Below are 23,062 nucleotides of genomic sequence, written 5' to 3'. Positions count from 1 at the left end.
CAATACACACCAAAATAATATTTTTATGGCTTCAAGTTTTACAAATCCAATGAAGAAACATTAACTACCTGAAAGGTATTTTAATGTATTAAATGAAATCTCTGGAAAGCCTGTATTCAGGCCTGATCAAGAAAAAAGAAAAAAATGTATTAACCAGTGGTCTGAACAATAATTAATATAATAAAAATTTGCAGTGTTGTGAAATTAAATACATAAAATGTGTTTTGTGTGTTCCAAACAACACACTGTTCTATGAACTAAAAGAATCTGAATGAAAAAAAGGATCTTCTCTAAACCAACAATTTAAGGCTTTGCGTTTATGCATTTGATCCTGTCACTCTTATAGAAGAATATACATGTTACCTGGAAACATGAATTCTACATTGGTGTTTTAGCTTACTTATATTTACTGTACTGAACATTAGAAAATATATCTAGAGAGTTCTCTCTCAAAACTTAATCATGTTTCAAGAGCCTCCCTGAACATTAAGGGTAAACTACCCTGGGTTTGTCTATTTTGCTTCATCCTTTTTAACAGGGCACATCATCTTATATTCCCTCAAACTGTTATTTGTTTTCTTGCATCTATAGCTATGTCTCATTATGATATGATAATGAATATGGTCATGGTCTCAAAGGTGAAAAATAGTTTTGACAACCCAAACCAAATCAAGAATAAAAAAATATACTATTAATCCCCTTGTGTCTTTGGATTCCATCTAATTTTAAATATAGACAGTAGTTCAGGGAACAACAACAAAAAAAATTCACAAAATTATTAAAAGCTTTATTTACGATCGGAATCATTCAACAAAAAAGCAAAAGCAAATGAGCCTGAAAAAGGAACTAAGCTGTTGTCTAGAATGTCCCCAGAACATTCGATACCTCAGTAGCTAAGCTGCCTTTGCACCTGGCTGGCATGACAACAGTGGCTCAACATACACAGCAGTTGCACTAACAGCAGCACAAATTTTCCCCTTAAAACTTGCCCAGAATAAAAGCAAGAAAACAAGGGGAGAGTATAAATTCTGCCAAAGTGTGTTTAAATACTGTGTGGAACTGTTAACAGCCTGAACCTTTTCCCTCATTTTTGATAGTTGCAGATTGATGCAGTAACTGTCACTTAGCAAATGCAGAATGCATGACGAAGAAGAAATCAGGTGACCTTAAAAATCCACATATGAATGATACTGATGAATGTTCTTGGTATATCTTCAAGGACTTCTTTCGTGACTTTTCTTTGTCTAAGAATAGCTCCAGCATTACCGAGCACCTGAAGCAAAGGTAAAGCAGCTAGCAATGTTCCAAGTATTCAATCACTCTAGAGATAGATTTCTGGCCTGTGGTTCCAACAGCACACTGAAAAGAGGAGGATTGGAAGTCGGGTGGGGGTGGGGGGGGGCAGGAAGTAACAATTAGTATTTATCAAATTTTCAAAAGTATTGAATCAAAGCTTAAATTCTTTAGCTTTACAAAACCAAACAAACACTATGAATCAAAACAAACAGACTAAATTGTGGCTTTGATAATATAGTATCAATATATTTGGCCATAATAATTCAGTTATCTTAAAGAAATAGAACACAATTATTAAAAGAGAATCTTTTTTGCGGTACGCGGGCCTCTCACCGTTGTGGCCTCACCCGTTGCGAAGCACAGGCTCTGGACGTGCAGGCTCAGCGGCCATGCCTCACGAGCCTAGCCGCTCCATGGCATGTGGGATCTTTCTGGACCGGGGCATGAACCCGTGTCCCCTGCATCGGCAGGTGGACTCTCAACCACTGCGCCACCAGGGAAGTCCAAAAAAGAATCATTTTTTTTTGCTTTTATTCACTATGGCCAAATATTTGTATTTCTACTGTTATTAATGTATCATATTTAAAACTACAGAAGCTGCAATAGAAGCCACTTACAGTAAGATTCATGAAGCTCAGGAATTTTTTGAGCATCTCTGTCATTATTGAAAAGTCCCCTTCTGGCAGATACTCACGCACAGTGGTCACATTGATCTGAGGAAACATGGAAACACTGATCAGGCGACAGAAAACATGAGCTTGAACCCTGCACTGTGTTGTTGGTTTTGGCACACACAACCTATTTCAAACTTCTACAAGGTCCTTGAACTCCTTGTAGATAGTAGTTCAAGGACCTATGTGATTTCCTTTTTCACACTCCTTAATTCTGTAAGCGTGTGTCCATTCCCTACTCTATCCCATTCTCAGAAAGAAAGGAAAAAAGGTAAAGCTGACAAAGGCTACAAAGAAACGCGTGCATATTTACTTTTGTAAATGCACAGAAAGATGCTTGAAATAACAAAATGCACTGTTGAATGTGTGTGTTGGGGGGGGCGGAGCTGTAAGAAGAGTGTTGGGGCAGGGGGAGAGATGTAAAGGAGAGGGAAGGAGTACAGACTTAGAATGTATCCAAAAAGCTGCTTAGGAATACAAAGGAAATTCTTAGTGTTCCTATGTAGGCTAGGAATTAACTGTATATCTTTCCAAAGATAATGCAGTATCATCTATGAGAAGGAAAATGTAGGCAATGCCAGGAGAGAAGATTAAAACGTTTCCCTCCATTATTACCAAGAAGCAGCCAAACTATATATAAACCAATTTGTTGTAAGAAAAATATATGGCCTGCTTAAAAAAACTGTTTAATTTCAATATAGTTTTTAAATGCTTTAAAGGTTCATAAAGAATAAAAGGAAAAGCTCTTTTAAGGAGGCTCACCTATAATAAAAAGCACATAGAAAAAAATGTTGTCCTGAGATTTGGGCCACAAGATGGGGAGGAAGTGGGAAACTTCTGATTTGATTTTTGTTGATGGAGGCAGGGGAGGAAAGAGTACATTATTATCTCGTAGGAAATTTGCAACCAATCCCCTCCTTCCCACTTTCACTGCTACTGAGTTAGATCTTGGAGCTAAAATCTTTAAAATACTTATATTTTTAAAATATACTGAAAAGTGGAGAGTAATATTATAAGGGCAATAGCTATGGTAACTAACTGCAGACATAAAGGAACGCTGGATTTAATAACATCTTTAACCAGTTTCTAGGAAAGGGACATGATAGCACAGTGGTGGGAAGAATTGCGGCTATGTTGTCTGAAGAGTGCTCAATAGAAAAGTGTATTTCTATCATTCAGAATAAATGATTAGATCCTAGATTTTGAGTGAAAGCCCTCAACAACCCAAATCAAATCCTTTTCTATCAACACATTACAGAATACATAATAAGTAGCTGAGGCATAGGAAGGAGAGCCTGAGCATTTATTTTTAATTTTTTTATTTTTGGCTGTGCTGCACGGCATGTGGGATCTTAGTTTCCTGACCAGGGATCGAACCCTTGTCCCCTGCACTGAAAGGCGGATTCTTTACCACTGGACCACCAGGGAAGTCCCTGAGCATTTATTTTTAAATAGCGTGCAGCAGGTATAAAAAGAAAAGGTGTGAAATGGCATGGCCTATTAGGGAAATTTAGAAAAAGTACCCACAGGGTATGACAGATTTTAATACTGGATCAACTATACTTCAATAAAATAAAATTTAAAATAAAAAAAATTGGAGAAGCATTTAAGTTTGGAGTCTTACAGCAGTAAACAAAGTCATCATTCCCTAAATGATGGTGAGTCAGGAAAGATTGATGAGAGAGAAGTTACATGATCAGATGTGCTCTTAAGGAAGTCAGATATGGTGGCAGTGTGCAGGATTTCAGGAATGGAGAGTGTCAAGAGAGCAGCAAGGACAGAAAGACCAGAGAGAAGACTGACCATTGCAATGCACCAAGATGTACAGTGGGTAATGGAAAATGACACCAGAGTCTCCTGGGCTTCCTAAGCATGTTGTCCTTTACAATAAAGCAGCACTTAACTGCATATAACCACCTGCTTTCTTGTCTCTCCTCCACTTAAACACTGGGCAAACCAGTTTCTTTTACATTTTGTGGCATTAGCTAGCTCTTTGGGGTTAATCATAATGATTCCCAAGGCAACAAAGGCATCCTGGGCTCTATGAATTCACAATATTGTTTACCACCTAAGGATCTTATGATCTCTTTAGAGATAGGAGAGAGACAAATAGGAAATTATTAACATGGGAAAGATGGCCCTAAATAAATCACATCTGATAATGTTAATTTTAAGAATGATTATTTAAGAAAGAACATGCTTGAAACCAGGTGTATACAAAATACAATACCTAAAAATCTTTAAATTTAAATAGCATACCCATTGTTTTTTTCTTTTGGGGGGGAGGGGGGAGTCTTCCTCCTTCCCTTTGCTTGGTATGTGTTTCTCATTTGTCCTTAAATCTCTAGATTTTAAGGAAATAAGGAAAAGAGCTGAGCTGAAGAGATTCAGTAAAGGGAATAAAAATTTGCAGGGCCTCCAGAGCCACAGTGAGAACTCTGGTCTTGATCCTGAAAGCAGCTGTGCCAGCAAGGGCCGCAACGAAGTGGGCTACTGTACATTTAGATCTGAGCTTGTCTACAATATAAATATGGAAGAGATGAACAAGAAGCATTCAGAAAAACACACAGGACTTAAGACAGATACAGGGCAATGCAGAAAACTCAATGGCAAAATTGAGGAAATAAGGGTAGGCTGATAAAAGCCCTTCATATCATAATTATGTTCTTCTAATCCTCCAGTCTCAGAAAAGAGAAACTAACCATCCCACTATACAACACATCTCCACTCTTGCATCCTGAATGCCCTTGCTTATAAGGGAAAAAAACCACCTCCCTTTTATTGTAAAATTTGGCTCTTCTACTGGGCCTTTCTGTTAAAAAAAAAAAAAGAAAAAAGAAAAGAAAAAAATCCACATGTCCCCGATTTTAAAGCAGACTGTCTGAATAGCCAGAACTGTCCACTTTTGCGCTGATTCAGCCCAACTGTGTAGACACTCACATGCTTCTCGTAGTTAAATCATGATGATCTAAATCTCACATAGTATTCCCATTTTCCCGGCCAGTGAGTAGATCAAACAAAAGCATGTGAGCTAACGTTGGCCAAGGTAAAGGGAAGTCTACTTTTTGCAGTGGGTGTGGAGAGATCCTACAGAAAAGAAACCATTGCTCTTAGAGAGAAACAAAGAGGCCACATTCTTCTGCTGGACATTATTTAACTAGATGAGACACATAGCCACCAGAGTCAGCATAGAGCCATGAAGAGAGCTAGCAAAAGATAAGACAACATGCAGAGGACAGCAGAGTTTAAAAATAGAAATTATGAGTCCTTGATGGTATCACTGAGGCTAGACTTTTCCACGTTAAGTCAGTTGAGCGCAGGTTTTATATGATGTTCTTTTACTTCAACCAAAGACATGTGAAATCGATTCCTCCCCATCAATCTGGAACTTACTCATCAAACCCAATATACTCTTATTTTGAAATGCACCTTCTAAAGTTCACCAAATGTATGTTTTTAGCATGAGGGGAAATTAATAACTAAGTTAATTAGGTAATGATGTGAAGTGGTCGCAATGGAATCCTTTTAAGATACATGAAACAACATTGAACTTACTGGACTCTCCTGGCAGAGACACCCGAGAAGTAGTGCTGTGTATGAGGCCACAATGCAATCCTCCATGTGTTTGCCAGCATGCTGAAGGGCTGAAAGTATTAAAACAGAAAACTGTAACAGTACATCCAAAAAAAAGCCCACAAGAAAACAAACAAACGCCCCCAGGAAACCAACAACTGTCATCTTTTCTTCAAAACTGCTGAACATCAATAAATGGTGCTAGGAAGATGGGATATCCACACAAATTAACAAAAAAATAACACAAATGGAAGAGGGACCTTAATGTAAAAGCTAAAACCATAAAACTTTTAGAAGAAAACAGAGGACTAAATCTTTGTGACCTTGGGTTAGGAAATGGTTTCTTACACACAACACCAAAACCACAAGTGACAACATAAAAAACAGGTTAAGTTAGACTTCATCAAATTTAAAGCTTCACCATCAAAAAAGTGAAGACAACTCACAGAATTTATCTGCAAATCATGTACTTGATAAGAGTCAAGTCTCTAAAATACACAGAATTCTTACAACTCAACAACAACAAAAAAAGACAACCCAATTTTAAATATGGGCAAAATTTCAAAACTCTGAAAACCTTTAGAGGTCATATTATTTGGCTGCTTCTCTTCACAGATGAGTAGAACCAGGGAGAAAAAGCAAACCTTCCCCACACTGCACATATACCTTCCTCACTAGGAAGCCAATGAAGAAGAACTATGAAAAAGCAAAGCTTGTCTGCACTGAACTAGAGAGGCCATAAGATAGCAAGATTATGACAACACATGAATTAAAAGAAAGCCTTGCAGGAAAAAAACCACATTACTTTTTTTTAATACACCAGTCAAAATAAATTTACCTTTATTGAGGTCAAGTTCTTCATCGTCCTCCTCCTTCTTATGTTTCTCTTCTGTACCATCAGTCTTTTCAGTTGATACCCACTGTATTTCTCCACTTGTTTCTTGCCACTCTCCACTCTTATCATGCTGAGTGGTGGGAGCATCTTTGATCAATTCGTCTGTTTTACTTTCTGCCAACTGTGCTGCTCGCTCTCGCTCAAGGAATAGCTGATAAACATCATTTTGGAAGATCATTAAAAGGGACCACCAACCAACATGTATGTACCCAAATATAAGGCTCTATTTGCTTTTAAAACATCACTAACCCTAAAAAGCATGTTGTTTGGTAAAAAGGGTATCACTAAAAGCCTTCACTCTACATCCAACTGAAGGCCAAAACAAAAATATAAATGCCACTGGGGTTCAATCAAGTGAATTATCTACTGATGATGCATACATTGTTTTTAAGAGTGAAAGTCTCAACTCCTTCCCTTAATTTAGATAATAACAGGAAATTCAAGCAAAAACTACAAATTAAAGGTTAAAATGAAAAGAGTTAAAAATTCTTTAAACCTAAGCAGCCTGGATAAATTAACTGGAAGGAAGGAAGGACACTGAATAAAGCTACATAGTACTGGGGAAAAGCAACATAGCTTCTTTAAAAGAAATTTAAAGAAATAAACAAGGGGGCTTCCCTGGTGGCGCAGTGGTTGAGCGTCCGCCTGCCGATGCAGGGGACGCGGGTTCGTGCCCCGGTCCGGGAGGATCCCACGTGCCGCGGAGCGGCTGGGCCCATGAGCCGTGGCCGCTGAGCCTGTGTGTCCGGAGCCTGTGCTCCGCAACGGGAGAGGCCCGCATACCGGAAAAAAAAAAAAAAAAAAAAAAAAGAAATAAACAAGAACCAGTGAAAGTAAAAGGCCAGTTTTCAGAGACTCAGACCTGAATCTCAACTAGTATTATTAACAACAGAAGTACAGGGTGTGGAGAAAAGGGAACCCTCTTGCACTGTTGGTGGGAATGTAAATTGATAAAGCCACTATGGAGAACAGTATGGAGGTTCCTTAAAAAACTAAAAATAGAACTACCATATGACCCAGCAATCCCACTACTGAGCATATACCCTGAGAAAACCATAATTCAAAAAGAGTCATGTACCAAAATGTTCATTGCAGCTCTATTTACAACAGCCAGGACATGGAAGCAACCTAAGTGTCCATCGACAGATGAAGAATGGATAAAGATGTGGCACATATATGCAATGGAATATTACTCAGCCATAAAAAGAAACGAAATTGAGTTATCTGAAGTGAGGTGAATGGACCTAGAGTCTGTCATACAGAGTGAAGTAAGTCAGAAAGAGAAAAACAAATACTGTATGCTAACACATATGTATGGAATCTAAGAAAAAAAAAAAGGTCATGAAGAACCTAGGGGCAAGATGGAAGTAAAGACACAGACCTACTAGAGCATGGACTTGAGGATATGGGGAGGAGGAAGGGTAAGCTGTGATAAAGTGAGAGAGTGGCATGGACATATATACACTACCAAACGTAGGGTGGATAGCTAGTGGGAAGCAGCCACATAGCACAGGGAGATCAGCTAGGTGGTTTGTGACCACCTAGAGGGGTGGGATAGGGAGGGTGGGAGGAAGGGAGACGCAAGAGGGAAGAGATATGAGAACATATGTATATGTATAACTGATTCACTTTGTTATGAAGCAGAAACACACCATCGTAAAGCAATTATACTCCAATAAAGATGTTTAAAAAAAAGTACAGTGCTCACTTCAGCAGCACACATACTAAAATTGGAACAATATAGAGATTAGCATGACACCTGCACAAGGATGACACACAAATTCATGAAGTGTTCCATACTTTTTACAACTAGAGATTATCATACTAAGTGAAGTAAGTCACAAAGAGAAAAACAAATACCATATGATACCACTTATATGTGGAATCTAAAATATGACACAAGTGAACCTATCTACAAAGCAGAAACAGACTCACAGATACAGCGAACAGACTTGTTGCCAAGGGGGAGGGGAGTGGGGAAGGGATGGACTGGGAGTTTACGGTTAGTAGAGGCAAACTATTACATATAGAATGGACAGATAACAAGGTCCTACTGTACAGGACAGGGAACTGTAGTCAGTGTTCTGGAATAAACCATAATGGAAAAGAATATGAAAAAGAATGTATATGTGTAACTGAGTCACTCTGCTGTACAGCAGAAATTAACACAATGTTTTAAATCAACTATACTTCAATTAAAGACAAACGAACAATGGAAGTACAATTGTCAATGGAAGTATACCCCAAAAAGTCTAAAAGGGAACACACACTAAAATCTTTTGCCTTCACTTACTTCCCTGTGCTGATACAGTGTTGAATATACAGAAAGCATTTCATATATTTGCTGATATGATTTGGAGAAAATCCCAAGTTACTAATGACAGCTACCTGAAAACTAAATGCCAAGTAGATCTCAAAAACTTGCTGAGTATATACAAGAGTGGTATGTAAACTTTAATACCCTTAAGAAAATAAAATTTAAGCTTTATATAAAGCAGTATTTCTTAAAATTGGGTTCAAGGATCCCTAGGGGAATGCAAGATCCTTTCAGGGAGTCGGTGAGGTCAAAACTGCATTCATAAGAATATTAAAAGGTCAACTGACTTCTTTCATTCTCTCATGACAGTATGGTGGAGTGTTCCAGAATCTACATGCTATGTGATTAAGTTATGGCTCCAATGGTTAATAGAATGAGTGCCTGTATTTTACACTTTTCTCTGTTTTGATTTCTAATTTAGTAAATATCAATAGATAAAGCACACATAAACAAAAGTTCTTTGGAGTTCCCAATAATTGTTAAGAGTATAGAGAAGTCCTGAGATCAAAATGTTTGAAAAGAGAATGATGGGCTTCTAGTTATGACTGAGGAAAAGATCCAAGTTGTTGAAGATTACTTCCTGAAGACACAGTTCAAGCACTTCTAGTTTCAAAAAGGCCAAAAAGATAAAAGGTTAGCAAAGGCTTCAGAAAAAAATGAAAAGAATGGTTCACTATCACTTGTGAACATGTGCAAATTGTCATTTAAGAAAATTACAAAGGTAGCTAGGAACTGGCAAAAAGTAAAAACTGTAATGCCCAGCACTGTCAAAAACTCACATACAGTTTGGGGGGGGAGTATAAATCGAGGGGAGAGGGAGTGTTTGGTTTTTGGGGTGGAGCGAGTTGGAGACATCAATTTTAAAACACATATTCTGACACAATTCCTAAGCCAGGAAATTATACTTTGAAAAGTATGTCCCAATATTTAGTTGCACACAGTCCTGGGCACAGATCAGACCAGTAAGTAAATGCTGGAGGACTTGAACCAGGACAGCGCTAGAACTTAATTCCTAATTTGTTTTTAATAATCTACCTTTGATTCATAAACAAATATGCCTTGTTTCTGCTTTTTGCTAACAATGTCTAACAAGTGATTATAGTAGTTGAAAACAGTCAGCAGAGAAGTAATGTTATACATTCTAACCCAGTGTACCTCTCACAGAACTGGAGAGAGTGAGAGAAAGGGGGAGGGGAGGTAGGGGGGAGAGAGAAGATGCAACTGATCAAGAAATTGGACAGATGCAACAACTGAAAGCGTTAGGTTTTAAATTGTTGCTTACCTGCACTAACGCCTGAACTGCGTGAACTTGTCCAGCTATCCTTAAACTATCATCTCCTTCTCCACTACAGAAGGAAGAATCAAAAGAACACGATGTTTCCATGTTGACAAGACAGTGCCGATTCCGAGCACTATACTCCACTAGATTTATCAGTAGACCTAAACCCTATAAAAATTAAAACATGCATGTTACCACAGGGGAGAATTAAAAGCAAATGAATATACATAACTCTTACTGGCAGCCAGAAAACTAATCAGTGCTCTACCATCTACAAAGTGGTTAAAAACCAGTATATGATCTTCCCAAAGATTTCACCACTTTTAAAAGTCACCACTTTTAGTTCTTATACTTTTTATTTTTACACAGGGCCCTTCATAGCTCTCTTTTGTACAATAAGAGGTATATTCTTAAGGAATCAATTGAAACCCACAACATATTAAACAACTGGTTCTTAAATCCAATACTAAGATGAAGTTTTTATTATCTTAATAGATCAAGTACTCATTTCTGAAACAGTCACACTTCAACTCACCAGCACTCGAATATCAAATCTCTGCTCCTGAGGTAGGTACTTTGGAACCTGAAGCACACAGTTCATTGCTGTGCCAATCAAGCCATCCTGTTCTCCTGTTTTGGTGCTGCCCCATTCTAAAATGGAGAATGGGAAGAGTATGAAAGTTGTTACTGAAAAAAAGTATAGCTATTCCTTTATTAAAATACATTGTTGACTCTAATATTTCTGAGCCAAGCTACCAAGCTGGTTCTAAAAATATCAACTCCTAAAAGCAGTTAAATCTATACATGAATAAGTGAATTACATGATGGCAATTTAAAAATCACTACATCAAGACAAGAAACAAGGGAGGGGCTTCCCTGGTGGCGCAGTGGTTGGGAATCCGCCTGCCAATGCAGGGGACACGGGTTCGAGCCCTGGACCAGGACGATCCCACATGCCATAGAGCAACTAAGCCCATGTGCCACAACTGCTGAGCCCACATGCCATAGCCACTGGGGCCCGTGTGCCGGGAGCCCATGCTCCACAACAAGAGAGGCCACCACAATGAGAAGCCCACACACTGCAACCAAGCGTAGCCCATGCTCACCGCAACTAGAGAGAGCCCATACACAACAACGAAGACACAACACAGCCAAAATAAATAAACACACAAAAGAGTAAAAAAAACCCAAGGGGATTAACTTTTTTTTTAACATAATACAATCTATCATTGAGAATATATGTAGAAAATATGACTTACCATTATCATTAGTTAAATTGAGCAACACCCCAATGATGGCCCTCATGCAGTCTTCCACTGCTTTGCCCACGTGATTAGTTACATTCTGGTGAGGCAGAGGCTTACTGTCAGGTAAGCATATACTGTTCTCAGCACGGTTATACTGCTTAATCAATTCTTCACAATGCTGTAATGCTCTTAAAGAGAAGACAAAATACAGACTATTATGCTAAACTAAAATAGTTACACTAAGAATTTCTACTTACTTTGACCTTAATATTTTAAATCTGTCATAAGGACTACCCTGGTGGTCCAGTGGGTAAGACTCCACGCTCCCAATGCAGGGGGCCCAGGTTCAATCCCTGGTCCGGGGACTAGATCCCGCATGCATGCCACAACTAAAGATCCTGCATGCCAGTACTATGACCCAACACAGCCAATAAATAAATAAATAAATATTTTTAAAAACACACAAAGAAAAAAGATAAATTTGTCATAAATGCTGCCAAATTAATTTTTTTCTACCCCAAAAGTTATATCAACTATTCAGTCATGTACCAAACATGTCTGATATCATAGCAGGTGCTCAATTTTATTTTGGGAAAACCTGATAATATAAATTTTTCTAAGCAAAGTTAAAATTATAAAGTCAATGCAGAAGTTTATAACTATACTACCTACAGCTGTCCCCCATTTTACCAATCTCTCCAACATAACAGACCTACCACTACCCCACTCCAAACAAGGTAAAACCTTTAAAAGCTAACACTGGACACTTCTGAATTTCATTTAGATGTTTTTCCTTTAGAATGTAAGCTCTTAGCAAGTAAAGCATATTATTTATATTAACATTGCATAATAACCTTGCATAAATGGATGTTAAATACTTCATAAACATCAGAGCGAATCATTTTTTTTTAACATGAGGTCATTTAACTGACATGTCTCCTGGCAGACATACAAGGGTACCAGATACATACATCCAAGGACTCTCAAGATGCTACCCAAAATAACAAGGAAATGTAATTTTTAAGTGGATCTAGTATTTCTGAAGACTCTTTAAATCACTAAGTCCATTAACTTAAAAAAGTCTATGAGAGAATGAGATAAGCTGACTCTGTCAGTTGATTCTTCATGTATTATATACCACACAAAACCCTTAAAGAAAACTGTACTATATCTAATCCCCCTCTAGCTGCTCCTTAAAACACATCCTCTAGTTAGGAAGGTGTTCGTGTCTAGCCTAAAATAATTTGTTTAGATGTTTGGGGATGTTCGCCAGAATTACCATGCTGTTACTGTTAACTGCCTTAAGTAGCACTGAGCTAAATCTGTTGGGAGGTGAGAGGAGAACAGTAAGGGTATACCATTTAATCGTTCAATATGCTATCCCTGCATTTATCAGGGTTCTACTGAAAGTTTAAAAAAGTCTTTCACAAACATCCAATTCTGACGTCTACTGCCACTTCTAAGACATCTGACACAAGTTCCTTAATCGCAAAGGTTCCTAACCTCCTTTTAGAATTCCATTTGTCAGGGGTCATGAAGTATACAGGAGACGTTTTAAAAATAAGAAATAGATTTAACTTCCAAGAATACTCATTGGTGAGGGAGGATAAAACATGGTAACAAAACAACTAGAACACATGCCTTAAGGATACTAACTGATACAAAATTTAAAGAGATGGAGGGGAAACCTACAGATTAAAAACAAGTCTTTTGGGAACTAGAGACTATTAGAAATTTGAGACTATGGGAAATTTGAATACTGACTGGATTTATGATAATATTAAGCAATTAATAATTTTTAAGAGATGAAAATGGTATTATGGTTAATTTTTTAGAGTCCTCTTTTAGAGATTGTATACTCAAGTATTTATGGATGAAATTATATGAAATTTGTAATTTGCTCCAAAATAATGTAGAGGGGGGAATGGATAGCGTTATACATGGAAACAAGACTGGCCAATGTTTGATGATTATTCAAGCTGCATGAAGTGTACATTGGGTGGGGTTTATCAAACTACTGTCTACTTTTGTCTCTGTTTGAAATTCTCCAAAATAAGAAGTTAAAAAACAGATAAACTTGAGTCAGGCTGTAGTGGACCTTTGATACTATACTAAGGACTTTGAACATACATCCAAAGACAAGGGATCACAGAGATTAGTAGGAGTTTGGGATTATTTTTAAAAAACAGAAATCTGGGGAAAGTTAACCCCCTGTGGTATTATGTTGGAGAGGCTAGAGGCCAGAGTACCAGGGCAGAGGTATCAAAAACTAAAACAGACATATTAGGAAGAAGCTGCTGTAATAAGCTAGAACCAGGACTGGAGACATACTTGGAAATTTTACACACACTGAGTGACAGCATTAACCTAATGTCAAGAAAGTTGGTAAAATAAAAAAAAAATTTAAAAAAATAAAAAAATTAAAAAATTTAAAAAAAAAAGTAAAAAAAAATAAAAAAAATTAAAAAAAATAAAATAAAAAAAAATTAAAAAAAAAATAAAAAAAAATAAATTAAAAAAAGTAAAAAAAATTAAAAAAAATTAAAAAAAATAAAATAAAATAAAATAAAAATAAAAATAAATAAAAAAAATTAAAAAAAAATAAAAAAATAAAAAAAAAAAAAAAAAAAAGAAAGTTGGGTGGAGAGTACAAAATGGAGGAAGCTTTGTATAGATCTTGGAAAACAGGTATAAATAAACAGTAGAAGGCAGCTAGTAAACTTCATTTACAATAAAAATAAGGACTAATGCTTAGTGTTTACTATATGCCAAGCATTGTTCTAAACTTTACATATATATATAAAAACTCCTTAATATATATTGTATATAATATATATTATATACAATATACAAAAGATATCTTAAAATCTTTTTTAGAATTAAAATATTATTTAAAATATATATCATATATAATTTAACATACATTAACATATACTAATTCTTTTTATTCCAACAACAACATTGCATAGGTAGATACAATTATTACTCCCCTTCTGAGGAACCTGTAAGTATTCTTGCCCAAGGTTATAGGGCTGAAGTTCTGAAACTGGGATCCAAACTCAAGTTATTCTGGCATCAGAATCTGTACTCCTCTAACTTCTGTACTATATTGCACCGCTTCTGGTTCACAGAACTTGACAGAAAGAGGTACTTTATGGAGGAAGGTGATACAATGGCACTTCCTTTATGGTCAATCCAAATGCTTTAAATAAATAGCATGACATTTCAGAAAAACTTACTTAGCTGATGAAACAATGAGTTGTGAATCTTTATATGCTATCAAGTAGCTTTGATTCTCTGGATTATGCACCGTTACCTAAAAGGGAAAATTTTGAAGTTTTGTGGCAATCCATAACATTCATTCATTCATTCACACACAACACACAGTGCTCTAAAAGACAAAGATGAGGCATAATTAGCCCTTGTCATCTAAGGGAATAACAACCCACATGTTCTAAATTTAAAATAATAGAGCTATGGCTTTATTATAAAATCTAAACACCAGTGTTATAATTGCCTGCTCATAATTAATATATTCTGTACTATACATTCACTGTAATGAACTACCAAGCACTTTAAATGTCAGAAAAGAGCAATCACTAACTTAATAAACAAACTAATATTTTAAACTACTTAAGTAGATTCATTTAGAATTTTTTAAAATTACATGTTATCAAATATTTATCAAATTGAAAAGGAACAATTTCAATTTCATCTGTGCCAGGAACTTTTCATTCCTGATTATAGATTATTTTCCCATAGATGTTTCATAAAGTACCTAGCTAATCCAATCTGGTCAACACACAGTCTATGCATCCTGAAATTCACTGGCAGAATAAATTCTAATCTACACTGAACTGGGTTAAGTCATTCATAAAAGTCAAAGAACAAATAGACTGCATTACAGTTACAATTTCAATTTGGATTAACAAAAGTGAAACTCTAGGGATATGTAATATAAACTATGACAGTCTTACATACAGTCACATTTAAGATTAAATTTTCTCCAAATAGTTGTCCATACTTACACTTTCTAAGACTCGTAAACATCTCTCTGCTCCCCATAATGAGGCTACTAGTTTCTCTTCATCCTCATCTTTACTTAAATGATCCACACATTCTTTCACTAGGAGAAAAGAAATGGACATAAATTAGCATGTCTCACCACTTCAATACTTACCCCCTTTAATAACATTAAAAGCCATCTGTACACATGCTATGAATATGCTGGAACCTCTCCAAAGACTGTTTATTCTAAGTTTTATACTGTGAGATGCTGAAATTTATGAGAATCTAATTTATTATAATTATTTTATTTCCATAATTCCCCAATATCAAACTGTTAATGGCCTTCCCTTTAAAAGTTGAGATTTTCAAGATGCTACTAAAAGGAACAGATCTTTTCAAACTGATGCAATTATTCTTTGAAGTGTGTAAATAGAATATTTTCCATAGGCTTTAAATAATATATAAAAATGTTATACGTGTGTGTATATCATACCTTTATCTACAATATGATCCAGACCACCCAAAAGCCGTAGTTCTTCTTTAAACCAGTCTCCGGCTCGTTTAGAAGTAAGGGACAGTAATGTCTCCATAGCTAAATGCCCAGTCTGAAAATCAAAAGCACCATTAATGAATACTGACTCTTAGCAATAACTCTGAGGCAACACTTCTAGAGACTGCTTTTTTTTTTTTTAAAGCATACTGCATGCTACCAGCCAACAGTAATACAGTAAATGCTTTTTTAAATAAAATTAAACTAATTTAAATTCTTAAGCTGAAGAAATGTTTTTAACCATTGGGTTGTTTTCAGAGAAAATCCATTATTTAAAGTAGTCTATCACTTGCCAGTTCAATAAAATATATACTGGTACCATCATATAAAGACTCCAGGGCAAATCGAAGGGTACATGTATTTTAACTACCGATCAATATATTGGATTAATTTACCACAAAGGCTGTAAAAAGTAATACTCTAGGAACAAGGTGTGGGTGTGTCTAAATTTCTATCTTGGTAAAAAGTGGTATCTTATTGCTTTGCATTTTTCTAATTATAGCAAATGAGCTTGTTTTCACATATTCATCAGTTAACTGTATTTCTTCTACTATAAGTACCCTGTCAAATATTCTTTCCTTATTTTCTTGCAGAGTTGCTTGTCTTTTTCCTGTTGTTCTATACATTTTCTTATCTATTTTGAACAAAAATCCTTTGTTACCTTTAGGGTTTCAGAGTCACCAGTTTTAAACTGTATACTACAGGGTTATTAGCAGCTTAGATATACATAATGTGGCCACCACGACAAAATTATATATAAATAATGATTCAGGGCTACCACTAGAGGAAGCATAGAACAGTCAGAGCCATATTTATAAACCAGTTTAGGTTTTTCCTTCTCTTTATTTGCCTTTAATTATTAATCTTACTTTTTATTGTATTTCTTTTAAAAAACATAAAACCACCCCCCAGCAGTGGGCAACTTGGTTCCTGTTGCAATAAAGGAACTTTAGTATAACAAAAGAAATGCTTTAATTAACAAGGCTGAAAAGACCTGGGTATCTTCCCAAAGCTTTTTCCTTTGAAAGATGCAAGTTTACATTAAGTCTCCCTGGCCTATTTGGAACTGAATATAAATTAGATATTCAGAAACGCAAAAAACAGACCTTTACCAGCTAAAATCTTCCTATTACTGATTTAGAAGAGATTTTATTCTGTACCTTATAGATTTTACTCTATACTTTAAAAAGAACAAGGTTGATATCCAAGGTGACAAAAATATAACTAGAATTCAACACTACAAAAACAGGTTAAATTTTGCTCAATTCTCATTCTAAGTTCCTGAAAGAGTAATGTAATGAGATTGGTACAGGTAGGTTAGCACATGAGTCACAGAAGTGAAACTGAAGACTAATGAGGCTTTCTTTGCTTAGGAAGATTTGACGTTAATATAGCAGACTCATAAGATTTTATGCAAAAAAGGGACTTCACTGTTTCTACAGGCATAGGACTGTTTGATATTTTAGGCTATATTCAGTACATAATAAGCTAGTATTTTAAAACGGCCTACAATTCAAACATTTTATTTGAAACTGGAATAGTCCTCAAAGAGTTAAAGCACAACCAAATCACTAATCAGAATGCTATTCAGCAATTGCAAGCTCTCAGTTATTTGAATTATATTTTAATATTATAATATTAATGTTTTAAAGTATCTTTCCATGGCACATCAGGAGAAGCAATGTATTTCAAGGAAGAGGTTGAGCAATTAACAAAACAAACAAAATTAATGTGTAGGAGATAGTCACTGTACAAAACAATGTCTATTGTTAAAATTTAAAACAAACACAATATCCAAGAATAGCTGAAGTTGGGGTGGTGGGGAGGCAGGCATCCTAATATTAGCAACTGTGTGTTCTGGTTTTAATCATGTGAGTTAACTACTTAACACAATATAACAAAGTTATTATCTGGTATTTACCATCCTAATAAATTCCACAAACGATGGAGAAAATTCAATGAACAAGTTTCCCATCATGTTATTTAAGAGCGAATGCCTGGAAAGAAGCCAAATGTTCAACAACATGGGAGATGAAATAATAATAATAACTTTTTAAAGCTGTATTTATTCCATTATGCAGCAAATAAAAATTATAGGTTCAAATTTATTTTATAGCATTAGTGTATGTTGTAAAATTGTTAAAAGTAAATAAAAATTATGAATATATTTTAAAAGCAGTATACAAATAGTTTGGTGAGGTAGAAGGATTGTTTAGCCACACTCTGAGCATAACAGCTATTTTCTAATTTTAATAAGTGAAAGTACTGAATACGTGTCAATTCTGTATCCTGCTTTTTAATGTTAACTTGCTTTACCCCTCAACCCTCCACTCTACCTGAATCTATTACCTACTCTACCTTAACTAAACAGAGCAATAACCCTAAGTTCGTATGTGGGTAGCACAAAGCATTCTGTAATTTTCTGAGGCAAATGTCTTCAGTCGTCAGTTTAGTGGACAGTAGAAAAATCAATGTTTATATAGTTCGGATGTTGGAAATATCTGAAAGTCAGGTATATATAAATAATCTTATTTTTTCAAAATGACAAGGCCAATTCATCTTCTACTGGCCCACTAGTCTTTGGGGATTCTACAAGTTAAAAAAAGCCAGAGGAAAGTAGAACTAAAATCAACCGAAGGCAACAGTCATCCTGAACTTAGGGAGTTGTATTGAGCATAAGGGTAGCCATTGGCCATGACCCTGAGTATGAGGGACATTGCTCGACAGAAGGGCAGGTGCCTAGGAATCTTCCGAGTCTTGGTCCCTTGCAGCAGTTAATCAGACATCGTGAGATACTATGGAATAAATGAATGCTCATTGAAACTGGCTCTTTCTGAAGATCCTTTAAATCTTTATTCCTGAAACCCACAGAGGGTTAAAAATTCAAGTTCCTAACAGCCTAAATGTAGTCTCTACACTGGAAAAAAATTTTTTTCAAAAGGAAAGGATTAGGCAAAACAAAAAATTTACTGGGAAAAAAAATCTAAACACCAATGGGCCAAGTTTAGGAATTTCAGGCAGGGAACAGAATTATGCTCAGAGCTAAACCTTAGAAGAATTTGCCAAATTGTAAACCAAGAGGTTAAATGATTTCTCCAAAGTCACACAGCTGCTGTGACAAATTAAAAACTTTCTGAAAGTAATTTTCATTTTACAATAGAAGGAAGGAACCCACCGTTATATTTTCTAGATCAAGGTGCTTGTTGTGTACAGTTTCACAGAGCCTTCGAATTTTTTCTTTTATTTTGTTCATGTCTTTTTCATTCAGCAGCTTAGCTGAAGAAGCATCTTGTTCCAGTTCTAGAAGTCGAATCATTAGATCTAGGCTAGCTCTATCAAGATCCATGTTCAAACGATCTCTACTCAGTATGTACATGAGGGCAGCTGTACAAAGGGACAGATTCTTCAACGGACACCCCCCAAAAAAAAAAAAAAAGTTAATGTAAGCAATTAGTGACAATTTCAGGAAACAAGACTATTTTGACATTTGTTCACATGTTGGAAACCTTGAAAATGTTTTATTTGGTGAAAACCTCCCTCTTAAAATATTCTAGGGAAATGTGAATTAAATAAATACATAAATAAAGCACCACTGCTTAAGATTTTCCTTTCTACAGACCTTCCCTATATGAACACCCCAGAGCTAGAAGCTTAATTTAAGTGGAATTACATGTTTTTGGCCATTCTGTGCTAAATGAAGCATTTATAAAACATTTTTTCAGCTATATAATCCTATTTTACAATACACTTCACTCTTTGTCCTTTATGATATAGTAAAGTCAAATTTCCGTTTAAAATCAATAATGTAGGGACTTCACTAGTGGCGCAGTGGTTAAGAATCTGCCTGCCAGTGTAGGGCACACGGATTCGAGCCCTGGTCTGGGAGGATCCCACATGCCGCGGAGCAACTAAGCCCGTGTGCCACAACTACTGAGCCTGTGCATAACTACTGAAGCCCGCGCGCCTAGAGCCCATGCTCCACAACAAGAGAAGCCATCGCAAATGAGAAGCCCGCGCACCACAAGGAAGAGGAACCCCCGCTCGCCGCAACTGGAGAAAGCCTAAGCGCAGCAACGAAGACCCAACACAGCCAAAAAATAAAAATAAAAAAGCCAAAATCAATAATGTAAATGTGTTTTAAAATCTGTATCAGAAACTTAGCTATTTTTTTCCTGTAAAAATAAACACAGCTGGGTTTGTGTCAATACATAAAACTAGAACGCTCAAATAAACATATTTAGACTCATTTCTTTAAAATAAACCTATCAGGTCTGGTTGAATCAAGTCATTAAAAAAAAACCATTAATATAATGTGCTCTCAAAATCATTCAGATCTGGTAGTTAGCACACTCTGCTTATAATAAAATCTACAAGTACTGAAGGTGATATAGGTAAGCATTAATATAACAAAGAGGTCTATGTTCGAATATTCCAACATTTGAGATATTACTTTCTTTCCCCCCTACATATGTATTTATTTTTATTGAAGTATAGTTGATCTTACACTTATTTCAATGCACAGAAACACAATTAACTATCTGAAGATTTAAACTTTGAATCCCCAAAATTAAGACTAGGTGACTAATTAAATGCTTACAGAGCAAAATATTTTTGGAAATAAGGATGTCACAGTACAGGCCTTAAGAGATCCACCACCCCTAAGAACACACATTAATGCCTTAGTCCTCTCATAACTGCATAAGAAAGCAAATTAATTCTTAGTTCTCTTCTCCCTCATTGTTTTGTACCTGCTACAACTTGGTAATGTAGTTATCCTCACTCGGGGTTAAGTATACTGCTTTCAGTTTCAGAAGACTCAGTATTAGATTATGTCACCTAATCTGCACTTGGAACATAATTTCCCTGAACAAAAATATAATAAAGCCATCTCAAAATATCACTATTGATGATTAATAATGATTTTTTTCTAACTTTGAAAATGTTAAACCTGACTTTTATATGTAAATATGATTTATTTTTAAGTGTCAAAGTCATAATGAAAATGAGGATATGATTCCTTTTAACAGTGGGATTCAACATCCAGACAAAATGCTAAAAAAATTAATATCAAAACTTTTTTTCATGCTATTATTATCAAAAACTAGTAAATGTTTTTTTTTCCAGTACTTTCTGATTTGAGGAAATCAGTACTTACAGAATTAAATATCCAGTATGGCATGGTATGTTAGCTACCAGTATCCAGTATGGTATGGTATGTTATGTTATACAACGGTTAATATAATAGGATATACTGACAAGTTAAGGAGGAAAAATGTCATGAGAAGATAATCTTAAATGATTTATTAAGAAAAAATTCTGGCATTAAGCTCTAAATATTTAGCACATAAAACTAACTCAAACCCTTAATGAGAAATATTTACAGATGAATATCCAATGAAGGTTGGGTTTTTTTTTTTCCCTATTTTGGTCATGTCACACAACTTGTGGGATCTTAGTTCCCTGACCAGTGATCAAACCCAGGCCCCTGGCATTGGAAGCTCAGTGTCCTAACCACTGGACCACCAGGGAATTCCCGAAGGTATTTCTCAGTAGCCAAATAAACTAGAATTCTAAAATAATGCTTCTCAATCCCAGAAACTTAAATACCTGATGATGCTGGGAATCATCCAAGGTTTTAAAGACCATTGCTACCATTCCATGTGCTCGCAGGTGCATTCGAAAACTGGGCATGGCACATTTAGTAGCCAAGCTAATAACACTAGAAGAAAATAGACTAGGTTAAGAGGGCTGAAGTTTTTTTATTTGCGTAATACCAAAATAAGCAAAAGGGTACTCGGGTGGGGGTGGGGTGTATGTGTGTCAAAGCATTGCCCATGCAGATCACAATATTAAAAACACGGGCAAAACAAGTTATTAAAAATTTACTGATGTGATCAGGTATGCTATATAAAAAATACGAATAACCCATGATCACCTTCAGTGTTTTCCTTACATTACTACTACCATTAAATGAAAAGCAAAAAATCTCAGCTACCTTTCATAATGCTTCTGATCCATAAAGATTATAAATATCTAATTGAACATATTCTAAATGACTGGATAACTCAATCAAACCAAGATATTCAATCCATTATAGTATGTAAAAATGATCCAAATCAAAACATGCTTAAATTAAATCAGATCTATCACTTGCATGTGTAAAATCTCGGGCTAAAAGTACTTAAAAGATTCTTTGGCATAACACTCTTTTAAGCATCTGGCAACTGAAGCCTATGCTGTGCTAAAATGCTGTATCATCCAGCTTTCCTTTGTGCATGTAGAATCAAGTCCCTTAAAAGAAATCAATCACTTTTAACATCACTGGCTATAACCTACACCTATGATAACAAAAATCACAAATGTTTGGCGCTAATGAGCTAGAAAATTTTAATGAGAAAGCATGCACACAATTTTCAAATATAAAAATAAGTTCTTACCTAAGGCAACGTGTGTTTAGAGGCTGAGTGCTCTTTAAGCCACTTAACAAGTACTCAATGTCATCAGTGAACTCTTGATTTTCACCAAATTCCACCACATCATTGAAGTGCTTCACGTGCTGAACAACAGTATACAACTGCCAAGAAAAAATATGTCCACCTCTTTTGTAACTATGAAGTAGCATATTTAAATATTTAAAGCACTTGCTATGCTTTATTTAAAAGTATATAAAATAGTTTATTAGATGGCAACCAAAAGAAATGTTTTAAAAACATGGGTAGTAGTAGGACAAGATAAGTTTGTGGCTCAAAACTGAGTATCAGTGTACTGATATGTGTTCAAGACATTAAAAGGCTAAATTACATACGAAATTCTATCCACGTGCAGTAAAACTGTATATGGCTGCTTACTTCTTTGTCTTCTTTTCTGCATTTCAGTGCAGTAACTATATCTTGGTAGGGCTGAGTAGGTATTGTCACAGTTTTTATCACTTTGGGTGGTGGTGCAGGAGCCTTAAAAACTCCATCATCTTTTTGATTTTGCTCCTTTGAAGACAGCCTCACCTATTAATAAAGGTATTAAATTAGTTGTTCTAAATAAATATATAAAAATAGTAACATCTCATCTACTTGGCAAATTTAGCTTAAGAGTAATAAAACCCCTATTCTCCCCCTCAAAGGTAGGAGGAGGCCTCTGAAAGGTCACAAGGGATACTTTAAAATTCCGTGCACTACAAGATAAGACTCATGTGTGTTTTATTCTCGCAAGAACCACTCAGGAACTTATTC

General features: G+C 35.7%; 1 protein-coding gene and 1 non-coding gene across 5 annotated transcripts in view; one reads left to right on the top strand and one right to left on the bottom strand.

The window, feature by feature from the left end:
• Positions 1-766: 766 nt before the first annotated feature.
• The window catches only part of WAPL (WAPL cohesin release factor), a 76,266-nt gene continuing 53,970 nt past the window's right edge, over positions 767-23,062 (bottom strand). For all 4 annotated transcript variants that reach the window (XM_059053915.2, XM_067025225.1, XM_059053911.2 and 1 more), the window contains 14 exons: positions 22,685-22,837; positions 22,274-22,410; positions 21,444-21,555; positions 19,012-19,239; positions 15,780-15,891; positions 15,307-15,404; positions 14,518-14,594; positions 11,291-11,466; positions 10,567-10,682; positions 10,035-10,199; positions 6,379-6,586; positions 5,523-5,611; positions 1,914-2,009; positions 767-1,359 (listed from right to left, as the gene is read on the bottom strand). In XM_059053915.2, the coding sequence (XP_058909898.1) occupies positions 1,294-1,359; positions 1,914-2,009; positions 5,523-5,611; positions 6,379-6,586; positions 10,035-10,199; positions 10,567-10,682; positions 11,291-11,466; positions 14,518-14,594; positions 15,307-15,404; positions 15,780-15,891; positions 19,012-19,239; positions 21,444-21,555; positions 22,274-22,410; positions 22,685-22,837 (1,833 nt within the window). In that variant the 3' untranslated portion in view covers positions 767-1,293. The remainder of the gene's footprint in view (positions 1,360-1,913; positions 2,010-5,522; positions 5,612-6,378; positions 6,587-10,034; positions 10,200-10,566; positions 10,683-11,290; positions 11,467-14,517; positions 14,595-15,306; positions 15,405-15,779; positions 15,892-19,011; positions 19,240-21,443; positions 21,556-22,273; positions 22,411-22,684; positions 22,838-23,062) is intronic.
• On the top strand, positions 8,136-8,239 carry LOC131751650 (U6 spliceosomal RNA). The gene has a single exon (XR_009334227.1). It is a non-coding gene; the product is annotated as a U6 spliceosomal RNA (small nuclear RNA).

The sequence above is a fragment of the Kogia breviceps genome, chromosome 2 (genome assembly GCF_026419965.1).
Source record: "Kogia breviceps isolate mKogBre1 chromosome 2, mKogBre1 haplotype 1, whole genome shotgun sequence".
NCBI classification, from domain to species: Eukaryota; Metazoa; Chordata; class Mammalia; order Artiodactyla; family Physeteridae; genus Kogia; species Kogia breviceps.
The sequence above is the reverse complement of the archived record's forward strand: the minus strand, read 5'-3'. Positions and strand labels throughout refer to the sequence as shown.